The following is a 17,844-nucleotide window of genomic DNA, read 5'->3' as shown; positions in this document are numbered from 1 at the left end:
CCAGCCGCTGACTCAGCATTGCTATTGTGACCGCCTTCCAAAGTCAGCTAGCCTGTTCCCGAGGTCGTTATCTTATCCGTCTTATCCTCAGCTGATCTTATCACAAGATTGCGAGCGAATGGAGCCCAAATTGGTCACTTCCCATCTGGACACTTTTTCTTCTTCCCCCGCCTGATACTTTGGGATGAGTGCCCTCAATCCAACATGAGTCCTCAACTAGAGATATTCATCAAAGCTTTGTCCCGGTTTGTGAACTCCTATTCGCACCCGAATCCCACCGGGCTTTATGAACATGACTGACCAATTTCTAGCTTTTTAGGATGGTCATAGTAAGTTTACGTGATGAACCCAAAGTTATATCTCATATGACACTTGGATTGATGGCTAACTCGAGCGCAGCATGCTCTGCTGGTCGGGGTCTTTTTATCCGCAGCCCATCACCAACTGGAAACGCAACTCGACCGTCGGCTTATCCATTGATTTATCAACTATAAACCCTCTGGGCTTTGTCTGCTATGCGGTATATACCTCTGTTTTCCTCTACTCGCCCGTCATTCGATCACAGTATGCGGCCCGCCATCCTGCCTCGATCGAACCCACCGTCCGGTTTAACGATTTCGCATTTGCGGCCCACGCGGTGGCATTGTGCATCGTAATGTACACACAATTTTGGCCTTTCATCTGGGGGTTCCACGTTCCCCGTTTCCAAAGGATCAGCTGGACAATGGCAGGGCTCTTTTGGGGATGTGCCTTGGCTCCTCTAGTGGTTACGGCGATCGTGTTGGCGCAAAGTCCGGACGGAGGGTATGATCCTTCTACTTGGGCGTGGATTGATGTGGTAGGTGAAAACATGCTGCCCTTCTTCAGTGGAATTCTAAATCACATGGGAACTACAAGACAAAGCTAAATTCCTCCAGATCTACTCGTTTTCGTATATCAAACTCCTCATCACCATTGTGAAGTATATGCCTCAAGTAGCGCTGAACTACAAGCGCCAATCTACAGTAGGATGGAGCATTGGAACCATCCTTCTTGACTTGGCTGGCGGGGTCCTTTCAATGCTTCAACTGGTACTTGACTCCAGCCTTCAAAGTGACTGGAGCGGTATCACCGGCAACCCGGTCAAGCTACTGCTGGGCAACGTTACAATTTTCTTCGATGCAATCTTCTGCATTCAACACTACGTCCTATACCGAGATACCCCTGACCAGAAGAAACACCTGGTCCGGGCGAGCAATCGCCTCTCTTGGTCGGACAGGATGATGCTGTGAGAGATCGGGTATGATCCAAGACACACAGAGAGATCCATGAGACGAACCTGGTGACCTTGGGGCCAAATTTGAGACATTGGAGATATGTCTCTATTTTTGTGTAGAAGCAGTGCAGTCTGACCTTGGATCTTTGAGACATTGTGGGGGCGGTAATTCTGACCACCCAACACCTTAGCCCTGGGAGACCTTGGCGATCTGACGATTTGGGGGTTTGGTTTAAGCCACGATTTAGATACATGATAGACCGTCCTATTAAGAAGTCGATGCTGCTTTCCTCTTTTTTCCTTTTTGCTTTTTTTCTTTTTTTGGTTTCCGGATATGAGACACACTAACTACCATGGAATATTATCCTTAGACCGAAGATATCCGATCTCACAACCAGCTTACTACGTACGTGCCATTGTAGAAGTATTCAGGCCATCATTTGCTATGCCCAGAACACCCCCAGAGAATCTGTCAAAATGCGATAGTTACTATTCACACAATGACTGGATAATAAGCCCGAAGCCACACTGAGGCTCACGCCGATCATATTGTAGCGGACACCGCTCCTCGTTTTGAACGGCCCCCGTATTTTGGTCCCCACTGAACGTTGTGAGTGGTCGAATAATGGGATAAGCACAAACTTCTCATCATTTGGCCAATCATGAAAATGGACACGGTCAATCCACAATGCACTAACGGTGCTAGCCGTCGGTGTCACTAAGTGCCTATGGCACTACCGGAGCTGAACCTGAATTCCAGATTCCCAGACTCAATATGAGCTCACTTTCTACCCCCTGCAATACCTGGTTTCCGTAATGATCAACTATACACAATAGCCCTGGAGCGAAATATGTCTGCCAGGCATCAATCCCAGCTCCCTACTAGTAAGATACCCCGCCACGCAAGAGTTGCTACCTCCGGCTTTACCGTTACCTCCAATCTGACTCAACCTTAAGAAACCGGAATTAAAATTATGGATGGAATCGGAAATTATTAACATGGCATCGGTGATTATATGTATAACATTGGGTATCTCTTGTGTAATGTGGCCATAATAGTGAGGACTATAGACAGACCAGTTCCACGTGTTTATCACGAACATGTACAAAAAGACATAAAAGGATCTTACCAAGTACAGCAACACCGTTCCTGGTCAGACCCGGCGCCCTGGGCGTCTCGTGGCTTTCTAATGACCAATAATACGAACACACAATGCAGGCCCTGCGAATATCATACTTATCATACTTAATGCATGAAACCCTAACCTCTGGCAATAATCTGCCGGTCTTGGTCTAGCCAACCTGGGAAAGTACTATGCGCAGACCCACGTCGTCATCTTTCAGCCCTACTCTGATGGAAAACAATAATTATACACGTGAGAGACCAGCACCTCTACAAGCCCTGATTGGACCGAAGATCATCTCTCAAGGGGAAGCCAGTAGACCCGGCCCCCGGTAATCCATCCATTCTGAATCAACTTGAGTCAACCACCAGAGCCAAGTGAGGGACATCAACTGCTCATTGGACATTACCAATTATAACTGACCGGTGTGATTAACAATTCAATCTTCTATATCGAGCATGGCAGTATGATCATCGTTTCAACTTCTTCTGCGGAACGCCTAGAAATTCAAGATTACAGCACTGCCTCCTCGACATGATATGGCCATAAATAATCGACTGCCGGTTACGTCTTAGTCTCAAAGACAAGTTCAGCTCTAAATCTGCCAAAACTCTATAATACTTTGGCTTCTCGATCTTATCGGGCAACAATCTTCAATGCATGGACACCTATTCATACATCCTTTATAAGGACGAAATTACACTAATCGTCAACTGATATGCAAGAGCTGTTTTCTGAAACGACAGCTTTGGGTACTTCGACTGGGAGTCCTATTTTCCATCCTCAGAACTACCATTCCACAATATCATCTACACTCCAGCATCGCCAACGTCGTCATGTACCCTAGTCGCCAGAAGCCTAAGAGTATGTACAGCACTGTGCCCGATAGTGCTGGTTACTCAAGGTCCTCAGAGCCCCAATATATTGGAGGCCTGTACGATATCCCTACCGATCTTCCATCCAACTCTCACATATCCGCCCTTCAGCAGATGAACATGAACTCGATGAACGCACAACTAAACCGTCGGTCCTTCCTAACCCCGGGGCAGTGTTCCACCGGGAGAAGGGAATCGATAGACACTGATACAATTGGCTCTCAATACGCGTGGTCCACTGCGTCTAACGCAGACATTCTCCTAAATTCTCCTCATATACCCACCTCTGAGACCCCCATCGGACGCACCACAACGCCGTTCTTTCAAGGTTACTATCCCCGGGAATCTCTACAACTCGCTATGAATGGCCCTGGCACGTCGGGCTATACCCCCCAACAAATTGACCAATGGTGCCTTGAGAGCGAACCAGCCATAGACTTTTACCAGTCGCAGCCCTTCCCAAACATGGGCTCTATGCGCTTTCCCCCATCGGCGGAAGTGCAACCAGAGACCTACCCGACATTCAACAACCAACTCGACACTGCAAACGAGCAGTGGCTTTCTTGCCCATCCCATTCCTCTGATCCAATCCCAGAAGCCTTCTTTTCAGTCCCCCAATCAATCTCAGTTCCCCGATCTGTCCCAGCGCCAACAGCCCATCTCTACCAATCCACCGCTACGACCACCTCAGTCTCCTCATCGCCACCACACTCACTCTCTGATCCAGATTCTCCACCAGCCGCACAAGGCTCGGCCTCGGGCTCAGGATCTGGCTCCAACTCAGGCGACCTAAGCAACTACGGGATCCCAACGGGCGACGGTACCTGGCGTTGCGCTTACCCAGGGTGTTCCTCACGGGCTCTCTTCAATCGAGGATGTGATCTGAGGAAGCACTTCAACCGCCACCGCAAGTACCTCTTCTGTCGCTACGAGGGATGTCCCCAGTCTGCGAAGAATGGCTTTAGTAGCAAGAAGGACCGTGCTCGTCATGAGGCGAAGCATAATCCTGGTGTTCTTTGTGAGTGGGAGGGCTGCGCAAAGGTCTTCAGTCGTGTCGACAATATGAAAGACCATGTAAGGAGGATTCACCGGAAGGGAGAGACTGGGCTTAGTAGTCGGTGAGATTACTATGATGACTATGATGGTGCTTCGGTTCATATTTACTTTTGTTTACCTTTGTCTCGGGTGTCGTTAGCTGCTTGTTGTTCTTCGTGGATTTGATTGGTTATTTTATGTACAACATTGGTAGGCAAAGCGGAAAAAGGTATTGCTAATTTAGGAATGTGCGATTCTGTTGTTTAGCGATTACATTTCGCTATCAAAATCTAAGCACATGAGACTTTACAGAAACAAATCGTTTTCCAGTCTGAGAAATGCTAGGTCTTTAGTGATGTCGAGATGCAGGTCTGGAATCAAACTCAGCGTCGGGGAATAGTCTACTGCCGTAAGAAGTAACAAAAATGCTTGATTCTAATTTTAACCCTATAGAAAAGCCCTAGGCCAGACTAACATCATTCTGATAATAGGAACTATTGCGAAAAGGGCTGTAATCAGCTACCCGTGATCTTCTCATGTACCAAAGACGTTTACACGGAAATAGACCTGATGGAACGCGTATTTCCCCCATATCTAGATTCTAATAATAGTGCAAGATACTCATAGCCTTCTATAGACAAACAGTATTGTACAGTGTCTAACTGACCATCCGTATACGAGCCCATTGCTACTCAGTTGAGGCTATGTGCAGCAGCGAAGAGCAAGTACAGAGTCAAAAATATAAATAAATGCAGCGATTGCCCGATTTCCTTTTCTATTCGGAATACCCAGGTAACGAGGTTCGTCACGTCTGTCTGTAAGTCGGTGGATCTAGAGCAATGATCCAAATCATCGCCTTTCTATGTCAAGACCAAAAGTATGTGACGAGATCCGCTTTGCAGATTGGGAGCCCTATCGAAACCGCCTCCGCGTTCGTGTTCATCGACTACCATCTGATATGATAGTATTCTGCTTAATGAAGCACCAGTCCCGAAACATCTTCCTCGGATCGGTAGCGACACCAGCCATGCAACTTGAGTAAGGTGGGCCCCACCATACCAGGGCCTCCGCAGGGAACCCAATCACAGTCTACTGCGCCCCGAGGATGTGGACATGATACAGCGGAGGTTATCAGCATCGTTCCGGGGCCATGGAACCAACCCGAGCTCGGCGTATTCCAAGGTTACACCGACGCCCCGGGCGAGTGTCAACCCACTAATGGCTACACGATGGGTCAGCCAATATAATACACCAATCAATGCATTGATCAGCCGCAAGCTTCCTGGGGGACCAGGAGCTGCACGAGCTGTTACACTATTAGATCAGGGAGATGAATGATATAGGTAGTACTCCTGGGGTGTGTTGCAGTTCAAGTCTAAAGAAAAGAAATACCACTGACTATCAGATACCTGAAACTTCCAAGGTTTGGGAAACCAAGGTTCCGAGACTTCAAGGTTTCAGGTTCACACGTGTTCCAGGGTTGAGGGTTGTCTTAGAAGCTTAATTCCCAACTCTATTTTTGAAACGTATCAGGAACAAAGGTATTGTGTTGTAAACCCTGCCTATGGCTGTTGACTTTGAGAGACAATGCTTACACAACACGACCGAAACCAAGGAATGCAAGGAACGTTCATATTTCGTGCAGATACCCCGTCAGTCGAAGGCAAAGTTCTCGCCATGCGTGTAAGCAAAAGCTTGCGAATTTGTAGTCCCATTGAAGCAAAAACTCCCCGGAGTCCAAGACCCCAACCAAGCAGGATTTCCAGAGAGAGAAAGCGGACATGGCAGTCTTGTTCGCAGCATCACAATCCCGAGACTCATACAACCACCCCGTAATGATCGACCGAACAAGCCCATAACCACCATCTGCATGACCACTAAACTTCGTCATGTTGTAATGATCAGCATCGATACTACAATTCTCATAGCCTCGCAGAACAGCCGAGTTCTCTTCAACGATCTTGCCCACTATACCATTCATATTCTTCGCTTCATATAAACAGAAGACCTTAAGGGCGAGGTCACCGCGACGGAGCATAGGCTGGAACTCGTTTCCAACTAGTTGCACATTGTTTGAATCCGGATGAAGAGCCCCGACCATATCCTTGTTCGCGGTATGGACTATTTTCATGCCTTTTGCGAGTTTCTCTCGGTAGGAAGCGAGCGAAGACCCGTATTGCGGCGTGCCCATGAAGATTATCCCAATGGCGCTTGATGATATCTCCCATAGTCCGTCTATGGAGGTGCTGAGGACCAGGGCGTGTTGGCATACCAAGCCGCCTGAGACTGTGCGCGATGAATAGGATCGGTCTGTTTGAGCAGTCGATTCGTTGGCTGACTATTGCATAGGCTAGGGATTGGCTATAGTCGTAGAGTCGGTCTGAGAAGGTTATCGAGGTAAAACTGAATATGTCGACATCGTAGCCGAATGTGATGATCCGTGCCTTGGACAAGTCTTTCGAAAGAAGATCTCGGGGCCATAAGGTTCCGTTTTTGTGAGTCCACGTTCTCTCGCGATTGCCGGTCAATCCATGGACGAAAACAATGCTAGTTTAGTGAAGATCAGTTTGGGTGTCTTATTTGAGCTCTTGGTGCGTCCACTTTTGTCCCCCTCTTGAGAGTAGAAGATAAACTCACTCTAAGTCAGCGTTCGAAGGGTCAGATAGCACCTTCATTCCAATTGCACCTTGTTTGGAGTACCTCGGCATTATTAGCTCAGTGTACCATTTTATATCTTGAAACCTTACAGAATGTGTTCTGGAACTCCGGGTTTCGTCTTGCTCCTGAATAGCCATAGTCTCATATTGGCGAGCTATATGTGACCTTGGAGCAAATACGCGAATAAACAAATACCAACAGAATGTAGCGGAAAAGAGCCAATAAAAAGGATAAACGCAGAAATCGGCGGGCGAATGGTATGAGAACTTCAAAACTCTTAATCCTGCCTGTTAAGCTCCCTCTTCTCGAAGACATACTACCCTGTCCGGAGCTGACGAACCGCACTGCACAATGTCTTAAGTAAACCACATGTCTTAACATCGTCCAGTATGCGCCCATATTGAAATTATTATAGGTGACACAGAAATATTCCGATTAAGATGGCTGGGACACACATTTCCATGAGAAGATATCAGGCCGGAACGTCGTGGTAGCCCCACAGAATCAGGCACGCAACTTCTATACCAGCAATACAAATGGTTGGTGAGCCATTGGCGCATAATTAGGCTCGTTTGAGCAGTGCTGCTAGGCATCGCAGACTTAATTATGATTGCCCACAGCGAGGATCCTAGGACCAACATGCTCAGGCTTCTCTGCGTGTGCACTCAATATAGTAGGGATAATTGGGCTCCCATACTTGTTTTGATGATTATCACTTCCTTTCCGGGAATCTGAAAGCAGTGTGGGCATATTTCAGACTTAATTATTGGATGCTTCTTTTACAAAATATTGCAGTCGCTAATGTTCACCGTCCTACTTGTAGAACTAGGATCGATGCAAATTATTCTTCCTACGCGGATATTCCGCGAGCTCATTGCGGGTAGCAAGCCACCAAACCCTAATCTGATGTAGATGTAGTGAATATGTACCTAGTACAGCGGTAGAAGGCTGATTCGATTGTAGCGCAAGTGGTAGACGGAAGAAAGGTCCTAGGCGTGGATCATCGCGGCAGACGCTAATAGGAATGCACAACTTGGCGGCTGGGAAACTTTAATCGACATGGTGAGGCCATGGAACTGATGGGAAAGTGCGTGGAATGAGGAAACCAGTTATAGTCTGAAATCCGGAGATAATTTGAATTCCCACCAGTTTGATGGAAGGGCCCCGAGAGGTTGAACACCGGGAAAGGAAGTCTTAAATCGGATTGGACCATATGCGCATTTAAAGTGAAGCTGGCGAGACCAACTTCCAGCTATGGTGCATCAGGTGGGAAAGACTTCCATCTGAATGTAATTTTCGATATGTTCCAAAGTGGAGGAATTCCAATAGATGAGGTTCCATACCCCACTCGAATCAATCAGACAAGGTGAAGAAATAAGATGAAATAGTAAAAATTAAAGACTCACAACGCTCCAATTAAACGAATGGCTCATGTAACATCATGAATTTCTAACAATGGACAGGTGGTATCATTGCAGAAGCACCAAAACAATAGTACCCAAAGGTAACAAAATAAAAAACAGAAGGTATCACGGCTGAGAAATTCGTCACGCGTAAAGTTGCGAAGTTGCCTCGAAGAGGGATTAGCATGTCGTACTGAGGCGCTAATCTGGAACACCCGGGGGACACAGGGTTGAGTGTGGAAGAGAGTGGGGGTTGAAGAGGGTACACGCCGGTCGGAACGGGAGGGATAGCAAGAACATGGGCAAGAAATAAACGGGTTGGAGATGTAAGATGTAAGCAGAAATAGAATCGAAAACAAAGCGAGAGGCTAAAGGTTCATGTATTGTTCATCCTTCGTTTTCTCCCGCGGGCGCTACCAAGCGGCCTTTGCGCGAGGACCTGTCGGAGAATGGGATCGTCTTTGTTTTTGTCGACGTGATGTACACGGACATGTCTGTGAGTTGTGAGTTCAGCTGATGTCAGATTAAGTGAGGCTCGGACGTAGCACGAACCGTTGAAGATTGTCGGGTCGCGGGTATTTGTGTTGCTGGTCTGGACAGAAGGGACAGACGTAGCCTGGGGAGTTGTGCACGAGGCCATGGCGCATCATTTCATTCTTGCGCTTGAAACCTTTCCCGCCTAGTGCGCGTGGACAGCCCTCTACCGGGCAGAAATGTGGGCGGTCTTGGGAGTGCACGTTTGCGTGAGAGCTGCTATTTGGTTAGGTGGATTCTTCATTTGAGTCGTCTTTGGTCTTACTTGAGGAGATACTGAGTCTGGAAGGGCGCGGCAGTACACCCAGGATGTGTACACTTGTAACTGCCCACTGGGCCCCCGTTGGTCTGGGGAGTGGACGCAGCGAGCGAATGCCGATCAACGATACCAGCACCAACCTGTTCCGTGGGCGTAGGATAACTGTTCGCTGGGCTTTTGGCAGCCATAGGGGAAGCCACATATGGGGTCTGGACAGGCATCACCTCAGACTGGGGTGGTCCACGCCAGAAGGACGAGTGCGAGGCTGGAGAAGGGTTGGTAGATGATTCCTTCACGCTCACTGGCGAAAAGTGAGAAAAAGGACTTGGAGGGATAGAAAATTTTCCCGGAAAAGCGCGGTCGAATGGGGAATCATTCCCTGATGTAGTTGATCCGGGACACGAGGAGAAGGGGAAGGGTGATGACATTGTGCTGGCTGGTGGTGCACCGAAGTCTGACAATGCGCTGAGAGCTTTATGGATAGACGGCAGCGTTTGTTTATTGCTGCTGTCGGGGGATTTTGGGACACTTGATCCAGAGGATGGTTGGATTGATGGGAGGGGAATTGGGGGCTCTCTTTTCGGTGAGGTTTTGAGTTGGGGCAACACTTGAGAGAGTCGTCGGGTCGAGTCACTTAATGAGGGGAGTCGCTCTCTTGGAGGGAACTCTTCTTTGATCTCAATATCTGGCTTAGGCTGTAATGGGACTAGGGCCGGTTTCATCTGTGGTGTTTTCTTCTCAGCCTCATTACATGAGGCCGAGCCTGAGGGTGCCTTGAGTTCCAGTGATGCCTTTGGTGCAGGATCATCCTTGAAAGGATTTGACCTCTTTGGATCTCTTGGATCAAAGTCAGGCGGTTGCATATGCTTTTTTAGATTCCCAGGAAATGGTTCCAATGGCGAAGTCCTTGCCGATGCGGCTATCTCAGGGTGGTACGGAGCTAGAAACTCCATCAGCACTCGGTCGCCCTCACGGGTTGAGTTCTGAGGTTTCAGCTGGTTGGGCTTACGGGAACCCACTGCATCGGCATCTTTTTCGCTTGAGCGAGCAAATGGTGGTGGTGTTTCGTTCTCTCCATAATTGGGTTTCATCGCCTCCAGAGGAGGCGATCGGTTAAAAGCATCATCCGAATCATACATGGCAGATATCATGAAGAAAGTAGCAGGTGCATCGGGCACCTCGCCTTATACTTGTTGGTCTGGCAGATTGAATTGACAATCACACATCAGAACTGATGGATAAGTAGCCTGTAAGATATGGTTAGAGAGGGGTTATTGTAATTGTGACTTCGATGATCAGATGAATGAAAAGGCACGATCTAAGTGGATAGAATAGAAAAGTAGACAAGCAAGTGGTTCTGACACAATGCGAGTGCCCGTAGTCCTGCAAAGTGTCGAGATGGGGAGATGAGGGGTTGTCAGGTCAGGATGACCCGGAGAGAATAAAACCAAAACCAAACAGGTCTGAGGATTGAAACCAACCCAAGTAGAAAAACAAGAAAACAATCAAGTAAGAAAAGCAATAAAGCCATAGAGCAATAAAGCAATAAAATCACAAAAGAAAAATAGGAAAAAAAGAAAAAGAGCCCCCAAGCTCTAGACTACCTCAGTTTCGAGGTCTGCAGAAAGTGACTTACCCAAGCGGAAAGGTGGACGGGTAGTGAATGGGTCCCGGGATGAGGCTCAAAAGCTCCGATTGTCACTGCGCCATCTGCAGATGAATGATATCACCCGGAAGGAAGCGTGCAGGTAGGAAACTGTACAGTAAATCTTGTGGAAGAAAAGAAAGGAAAAGCCTAAGGGAGAAAGAAGTCCGGGGGTAAAAAAAAAAGAGAGAGGTCTAAAGGGTCAGATAATACCACGTTCTACACGTGCAGGTTTGGCCCAGCAATATCTATCAGTATAATGCCAGTATCAGATGCAAGACATCAAGGGAAAAAAGAAGAGAGAAACAGAGAAAGGAGAATCAACGTTTCAAGGAATATTCGAGGGGGGAAGAGACGAAAGACATGCGGCTCTCCAGGGCTCTCAATCTCGGGCTCCACATAATAGATTACCAGGAATATTTTACCATGACTGGTTTATAACGGGTTGCTATTATTATTCGGGTTTTATATTTCCCGATTTCTGTAATTTAATTTGTATTCTAAGGTTTTTTTTTTTGCTTTTTGGGTTATTTTAGTTATATTGTTTGTTTTTTTCACTTCGAGTATACCTACAATGCTATACCCTCACTTTTCAACTTCATCCTTCTCTGCTGACCATCCCCTGACTTACCTTACTCGACTCGGAGCATTTGAACCTGGTCGCACATAAGCCAAGAAAAAAAAAACCAGGGAGTGAAAAAGAAAAAAAGGAAAAGTCTCCACCGCTACTCTCTTGCTCTTCAGGCTCCACCATTAAACTCGGAGACAACAACCGGGGCAAGTCTCTCAGAGAAGTTCCCCTCTCTTCTATCTCCACTCCCCCAGTCTGTTATACCCGGCTAGGGAAACTGCACGAAGAAGGGCCCACACGGTCTGTTCGCTTTTCTCCCATTTCCTTTTTTTTTTTGTCCCGCCTTTTGGTCCTTTTTATTTTGCCTTTGCAACGTCAGACTCAAGTCTGCGCTGGCATATTCAAGCCTCGTCAGCCTCCGTCAACCCGAAAAGGGATCTTCAGGCTTTCCCGGTTTGGTTGTTAACGCGCTGTCTGCGGTAAGAAGATCGTCCGGCCCACGTTTCAGAGCCTCGTTAAAAAGACGTCAATGACTATATAGTTCGATTAGACCTACATGATACTCCGTACATTGTATCATAATACCCCCTACTATAATAACCATAATACTACGCTATACTACCCTGCATAGATGTGCTGTCCAACCCAGTCGGCCACAATCCGAAACCCCTTATTATTCCACCAGCCGCATCCCCTCCCCTCACACTAGTGAATAGTGGATAATCGACAATTTAGTTAATTTGAAACCATCTATCTCAATATTTAATGATATCCAAAAACCTGATATATATTATAGATTAGAAGGCCAAAAAACAAGTGGATTCTTCACCCCCCCTCAGCCTCACTTACGCGTAGAGCCGCAGGGCAGAAAAAGCCTCACCCTTCTTCCCCTCTTTTGCGTCCAATCATAACCGCCCGACTTCATACTGCACTTGCCTGCAGACGGCTCAACGGACATTACACAATGCGGTATTCCACCTTTCCACCTTTCCGCGCCTTGTTCTTTTTTTTCTTCTTCTACACTTAAATCTGGCATATCTTCTACTGTACATATATATTTCGTATATATTGTATACATATATATACATGTATATATATACTTGGTGTAATCTGTATTCTTTTTAACTATTTATTTTTAACACATTGCATCTTCCAACCTTGGAGGGTTTATATATCCATACTTCCCTCGGTAGTGATCGGGTGAAATGGCGTACATAAACGTGATATGCTCGCAGGATATTATACGATACAGTCTCAAATGTTTGTCCCCATCGGGATAAGTGCTTACACCGTACGTCAGGCGCCAAAAGTACTTTAATCTAGCTGTTCTAGGCTTGTGACCTCCATGTCCATATGTTCCAAGGTTGTAATCCTCGAGTGGGGTTTTGTTTCAAAGTGGAGAGTTGGTTCTGGACTAGCCTTACATACTAACCTGAAGAGTCCGATTTAGATTTAGATCGCGCCATGTCAAGCTACATTGTACATGCACCTATCTACATCTAGACGGCGCTAGAATGAAGTGAAGTCCAGGCCTCGATTCTGAGTATATACAAGGTCAAACCTGAAACCCCCATCCACTATCAACAGTTCCAAAAGCCAAGTGTAAACGATACTCGACTCTCTACTCTGTACATAGTGTAATAGACTACAGCTTCCCCCTCAGAAGCCCTCTTAACAGCCCTAACCCTCCCCCAAGCCTCCTCAGCAAACGGTTTCGCCCGCTTGGCATACTCACTGGCCCTCGCACTACTAGCTTGTCTCCCAGCGAACCGGGCCGCAATGCCCTGCATAATCACGGAGCCCCGGAACGCAAAGAACGCATCGCCCCACGCCACGTCGGAGCTCGTTTCGTATCCAGATGTCTCAGCGTACCAGCCAATGCATTCCTCGCGCCGCGGCAGCCCTGGAACAACCCCCGGCGCGAACTGCGACAGCTGGCTGTCTCCACCGTCCATTATGTACGGACTAGTGAGGTTGCAGAAGTCCGAGAGGGGGTGTCCTACGGTCGCCATTTCCCAATCGAGGATTCCAATCACGCGCGGCTCCGTCTTGTGGAAGATCATGTTGTCGATTTTGTAGTCGCCGTGCACGAGGGTGCCCCGGTCCAGTGGTTGCGTGCTCTTTTGCGAGAAGAAGTTCACCATGTCGTCGAAGTGCGGGAGTTCTCCGACGGGTTCGTTGGTGTCGGCGTCGACGACGGCCGCTTGTGCTTTGGAGATTGTCTTGAAGGTCGCGATTTGGCGGTCGAAGAAGCCTGTCGGTTTGCCGAAGGCTTCGAGTCCGACGCTTTTGCGGTCGACGCTGTGGAACTTCGCGAGCGTTTGTACTGCATTCTTCCAGCTGTGTGCTTGTCAGTAGGAGGCACTGGCTGGGGCGGTTGGTGTCTGCGTTGGAGCCTCATTCGGTGACGTACAGTGCTTTCCTCTCCTCCCCGCTCACTCCTGGCATCGCTGGGTCGGTGAAATGCCGCCCGTCCAGGAACTCCATGATGTAGAATGCGGTTCCAATCACGCTGTCATCTTCGCATAGGCAGTACGCCTTGGGGACAGGTACGTCGGTATCCCACAATGCCCGGATAATCTTATACTCGCGCTCGACCTTATGAGCTGTCTTCGAGAGCAGCTTGCCAGGAGGCTTCTTGCGCAGAACGACTTTCTTGCCATCAGCGGCAGTAAGAAGATAGGTAGGGTTTGATTGACCGAAGCCGAACTACAGTGACAGGATATTAGTTGGTCTGTTTGATATTGCCAACTTGTTAATTGACGGGCCAGACTCGCCTGCTTCACATCAAGTGGAGTCTTAACCTCCGGCACATTCTGGTCAATGTATTTCTCCAACGAGGAAATATCTATAGGCTGGCGCACTTCACCCGCCATGATGTGGATATAAATGAGGAGAAGTTTGTGCAAGGAGCGTATGTATTTTGCAAAGTGACCGACGGTTATAAAATAATACGTACAGGGGAGCAAATAAATGCCCCAGCACCTCCTCGGCGTGACCGGGGGACCTCGGCCCCAGCAGCTCCTCGGCGTCACCGCTCGAGAGCGGGGAGGAAACAAACAAAGCAAACACCCGGCGCGTCCCAGCGGTGAAACGCGCAGGAAGGCGTCGAGCGTGGAGCTCACCGCAATTTTTGTGAAGCTAGGGGTTTTGTCAATTGACCCAATTCACTGTGGGACCTTATTATTTTTTTACTGCTCTATCCACTCGATCCTCGATCTTCGATCTTCGATCCTTCAACCGTCTCGTGTTTACCATGACCAAAGAGACCACCCCGCCACCCCAAGAGAAATCCCTCCCCGCCCACAACCCGCCTTCCCTGCCTGCCTCCCCGCTGCCGAAACGATCAAAGCCTGACACAATGACTACCGCCGCCGTCACATCGATCCAGCAGCCGCTGCCCCCGCTGCTTGTTAAGAAGCTCGTTGAGTCAGCTCAGGCTCCGACGCGCGGCTCGGCTTTTGCTGCTGGGTACGATATCTACGCTGCGAAGGAGACCGTTATTCCCGCTAAGGGCAAGGGCGCCGTTGACACTGGCATTGCTATTGCTGTGCCTGAAGGAACTTGTACGTGACCATACCTGTGACGGGAATTGAACCCGAAGAATTTACCGAAGCTCTCTGCTTGTTGAGGCTGGGCTGGGTTAAGAGTCAAAGGGATACTAATAAGGAATACAGACGGCCGCATTGCTCCCCGTAGCGGTCTTGCTGCTAAGCACTTCATTGACACCGGTGCTGGCGTCATTGATGCTGATTACCGCGGTGAGGTCAAGGTGCTTCTATTCAACCACTCTGACGTCGACTTCCCGGTTAAGGCGGGTGATCGTGTTGCCCAGCTGGTTCTGGAGCGGGTAAGTTCTAACTTTGAATGATATTGTATGTCGCGTGAGTATGTCTGACCTGATTTAGATCTACACCCCGGAAGTCAGCGTCGTCGAGGAGCTGGAGGAGAGTGTCCGCGGTGCCGGTGGATTTGGTAGCACTGGCATTTAAAGGTCACACTCGGTACGAATTTGGGAGGATGACAAACGAAAATTAGATGGGTTCTGGGTTTAAAAAGAACCTAGTTACGAGTACATGCATTCGAGACCTTGACTGAATGAACAGAAGATACAAAGATTTCATGCTTGATTCAAAGTTCAAATCTATGTACAGGCCGAACCGGCTTTTGATATAGAAATGGCCACCGACCCGGCTTCGTCTAATGCCCTCCCGAAATCCTTCTATCATCCAACCATGCCTCATGCAAAAGATATGAAACTCTAGCTATACACCCAACCAAGACTACCGCAGGTCCTGAGGAAGATCCTCCTTCTTCCAATCCTGCACCTCAAACAGAATCTCCGGATCCCGCAAAACCCGCGTATTCCTCACAAGCCTAACCTCAGCAGCCTTAGTCCTACGCAAATAATCCCTCTTCTCCAACTCCTCCGCCGAGGCCTCCCCCTCCCGCGCAGGCACAGCAACCGCCAACTCCGCATCACGACTCTTAAGCGTCCGCTCGAGAACACTATGCATACTGGACAGAACCTTGACAGTCGATCTAGCCAGCGGCAGATCCGTAGCCGCAACATCATCGGGCGAAACCCACGACTTGGTCGCGCGCAGACCATCCACTGCGGAGACGGCTTCGCTTAAGCGCGCGACGGTCAGCGCCGCGAACATATCGCCCGTCCCGCTGAAGAAACAGTCCAGCGCTGGTACGTCGACGCGGAATAGTCGCGGTGACCCGTCGGAGCGGGTGGTTGAGCCAATTACTGTTAGGAAGTTCTCTGGTGGGGACGGGGTTGAGCCTGATTGGGAGAGCTTGAAGAGTTGCACTGAGGTGATTATCACGTGTGGCACGGAGTAGATTCTGTGGATGGCTGTTATTGCTGAGGCGAGGGTGGCTAGTGAGGTTATTTTGATGCCGGAGAGGGTTCTATATTATATATTAGTGGTCGTGCCTGGGGACATGCAGTTGGGATGGCTTACTCGGCTTCGAACTGGTTAGGCAAAATCAGATCCGCAAAGGGGATGATTTTCTTGTATGCGGGGACTACGTCGTCGTTGACATATAGTCGGCCTTGGTCGCCCATGACTGGGTCCAGGACTGACATTATATTTATATCAGCGTCTGTATTTGTGGGGGAAGAGCGAGTGTTACCTACCCCAGAAAAAAGACCCGGGCTTCTTCTCTGCTTTCTCTTGTAGATCTATGCCGATGGTGCCTACAGTTTCCACGGCTGCTGCACTCGGGGCGTAGCCCGATAGCATGACGTCGAAGTCTGTGAGGTTACTCTGGCACAGGCCCTGGTAGAGGTCTGAAATTTCCTGGGCGGTGGCACGAGTCCCCTTGAATTGGCGATAGCCTGTGTGGTTACCTGCAATTGCATGTGAGTCAGGGTTGGATTGGTCAGGCCGGGTTGCAACGTACTGAAGTGGACGGTGTTTAAGGCCGCGACTTCACAGCCCAGGGATTGCATGACAAAGGTGGCCATTGTATTTCCGACATGGCTGGAGAAGAGGTATTAGTTGATTGACTCCAATGACGTGTTCTAGATATGATAAACTGCGTTATCAGACTCGACACATACCCATAGACTACCTGGTGGAGTGTTAGTTTATGATCTAAAGGAGTGGGCAGTTTCACTTACATGGCTAGCAACAGCCAGAACACGGGTCTCCGGTACTAATGAATCCATGATCAGTTCAAGTTAAGTTGGATTGACAGAGAGTGTCTATCAAGTATGTTATGACTCTGTGTGGGGGTCCGGGGGGATGATTTGCCGAAATTCCTCTTACCTAATTGGCTCCGAGAACCGAATTCGTTATCGAGAAAGAATAAAAAGAATACGGAATACTTCAATTGTATTCTAATATCTTGCTATGTACTATATAGTAATATGTAGAACCTTGGGACTATAGGAACAATTAAGTTAAAGTCTGTCAATATTGAATAACTCGACCCAAGCCTTTTTATATTATGAACCCTATAATATCAAACCCTACCTCGTGTTACAAGATCTTCCAATATTGACCCTTATTAAATTTTACTTTTGCTTCTTCCAAGGTTGTACTTCATACTTCATACTACTCCATGTCTCAGTTTCAGAATCACCCTCCGAATGGTAGTCCAGTCGGGAACCGGTGGGGAAAAAGCAAAAGCACAAGGGAAACATCTGGAGATACAAGGAACTAACTACGGAGTACTCCATACATCTATGTATGTCTTTTCCGAGTAATCTGACTGGTTCGACTAATAGATCTGCTCTATATACTATCTCATCTGTTATAGCTGTGATAGAAAGCCCCCCCTGAAAAAGTCCCACCGAACGGTCTAGTCCGTGCTAGTGTTGCTTCGGAGTTCTCTAGCGCATTGGCAGGTTCTCGGCCTTGGGAACTAGAAAAAGTCCCATTTTAGGCTTTTCTGCAACTTCCAGGGTTAATGGGGCTTACTTTGCTTCTCAACTTCATCTTCATCTTCTTCCAGGGCATTTCCCTCAG

General features: G+C 48.3%; 6 protein-coding genes across 6 annotated transcripts; 2 read left to right on the top strand and 4 right to left on the bottom strand.

Moving 5' to 3' along the window:
• Positions 1 to 204: 204 nt before the first annotated feature.
• On the top strand, positions 205 to 1,271 carry N7519_010506 (putative L-cystine transporter; the record flags this gene model as incomplete). The annotated part of the gene is made up of 4 exons (XM_057297279.1): positions 205 to 245; positions 312 to 329; positions 400 to 838; positions 918 to 1,271. 4 exons carry the CDS (start codon positions 205 to 207, stop codon positions 1,269 to 1,271), a joined length of 852 nt encoding a protein of 283 aa, XP_057145161.1.
• Positions 1,272 to 3,215: 1,944 nt separating this feature from the next.
• Positions 3,216 to 4,376, top strand: N7519_010505 (putative C2H2 transcription factor; the record flags this gene model as incomplete). The annotated part of the gene is made up of 1 exon (XM_057297278.1): positions 3,216 to 4,376. The coding sequence occupies one exon, from the start codon at positions 3,216 to 3,218 to the stop codon at positions 4,374 to 4,376; it is 1,161 nt and encodes a 386-aa protein (XP_057145160.1).
• A 1,543-nt stretch (positions 4,377 to 5,919) lies between these two features.
• On the bottom strand, positions 5,920 to 7,084 carry N7519_010504 (uncharacterized protein; the record flags this gene model as incomplete). Its single annotated transcript, XM_057297277.1, has 2 exons — positions 5,920 to 6,627; positions 7,037 to 7,084. 2 exons carry the CDS (start codon positions 7,082 to 7,084, stop codon positions 5,920 to 5,922), a joined length of 756 nt encoding a protein of 251 aa, XP_057145159.1.
• Positions 7,085 to 8,726: 1,642 nt separating this feature from the next.
• Positions 8,727 to 10,282, bottom strand: N7519_010503 (uncharacterized protein; the record flags this gene model as incomplete). The annotated part of the gene is made up of 3 exons (XM_057297276.1): positions 8,727 to 8,844; positions 8,903 to 9,100; positions 9,150 to 10,282. The coding sequence occupies 3 exons, from the start codon at positions 10,280 to 10,282 to the stop codon at positions 8,727 to 8,729; spliced, it is 1,449 nt and encodes a 482-aa protein (XP_057145158.1).
• A 2,657-nt stretch (positions 10,283 to 12,939) lies between these two features.
• On the bottom strand, positions 12,940 to 14,235 carry N7519_010502 (phosphotransferase family protein; the record flags this gene model as incomplete). Its single annotated transcript, XM_057297275.1, has 3 exons — positions 12,940 to 13,699; positions 13,773 to 14,068; positions 14,146 to 14,235. The coding sequence occupies 3 exons, from the start codon at positions 14,233 to 14,235 to the stop codon at positions 12,940 to 12,942; spliced, it is 1,146 nt and encodes a 381-aa protein (XP_057145157.1).
• A 1,407-nt stretch (positions 14,236 to 15,642) lies between these two features.
• Positions 15,643 to 17,042, bottom strand: N7519_010501 (pyridoxal kinase; the record flags this gene model as incomplete). The annotated part of the gene is made up of 6 exons (XM_057297274.1): positions 15,643 to 16,279; positions 16,333 to 16,450; positions 16,509 to 16,721; positions 16,775 to 16,854; positions 16,935 to 16,945; positions 16,995 to 17,042. The coding sequence occupies 6 exons, from the start codon at positions 17,040 to 17,042 to the stop codon at positions 15,643 to 15,645; spliced, it is 1,107 nt and encodes a 368-aa protein (XP_057145156.1).
• Positions 17,043 to 17,844: the final 802 nt, after the last annotated feature.

The sequence above is a fragment of the Penicillium mononematosum genome (genome assembly GCF_028829835.1).
Source record: "Penicillium mononematosum strain IBT 11891 chromosome Unknown utg000005l:1.0-9366267.0:1.0-9372171.0, whole genome shotgun sequence".
In the NCBI taxonomy this organism is placed as follows: domain Eukaryota; kingdom Fungi; phylum Ascomycota; class Eurotiomycetes; order Eurotiales; family Aspergillaceae; genus Penicillium; species Penicillium mononematosum.
The sequence above is the reverse complement of the archived record's forward strand: the minus strand, read 5'-3'. Positions and strand labels throughout refer to the sequence as shown.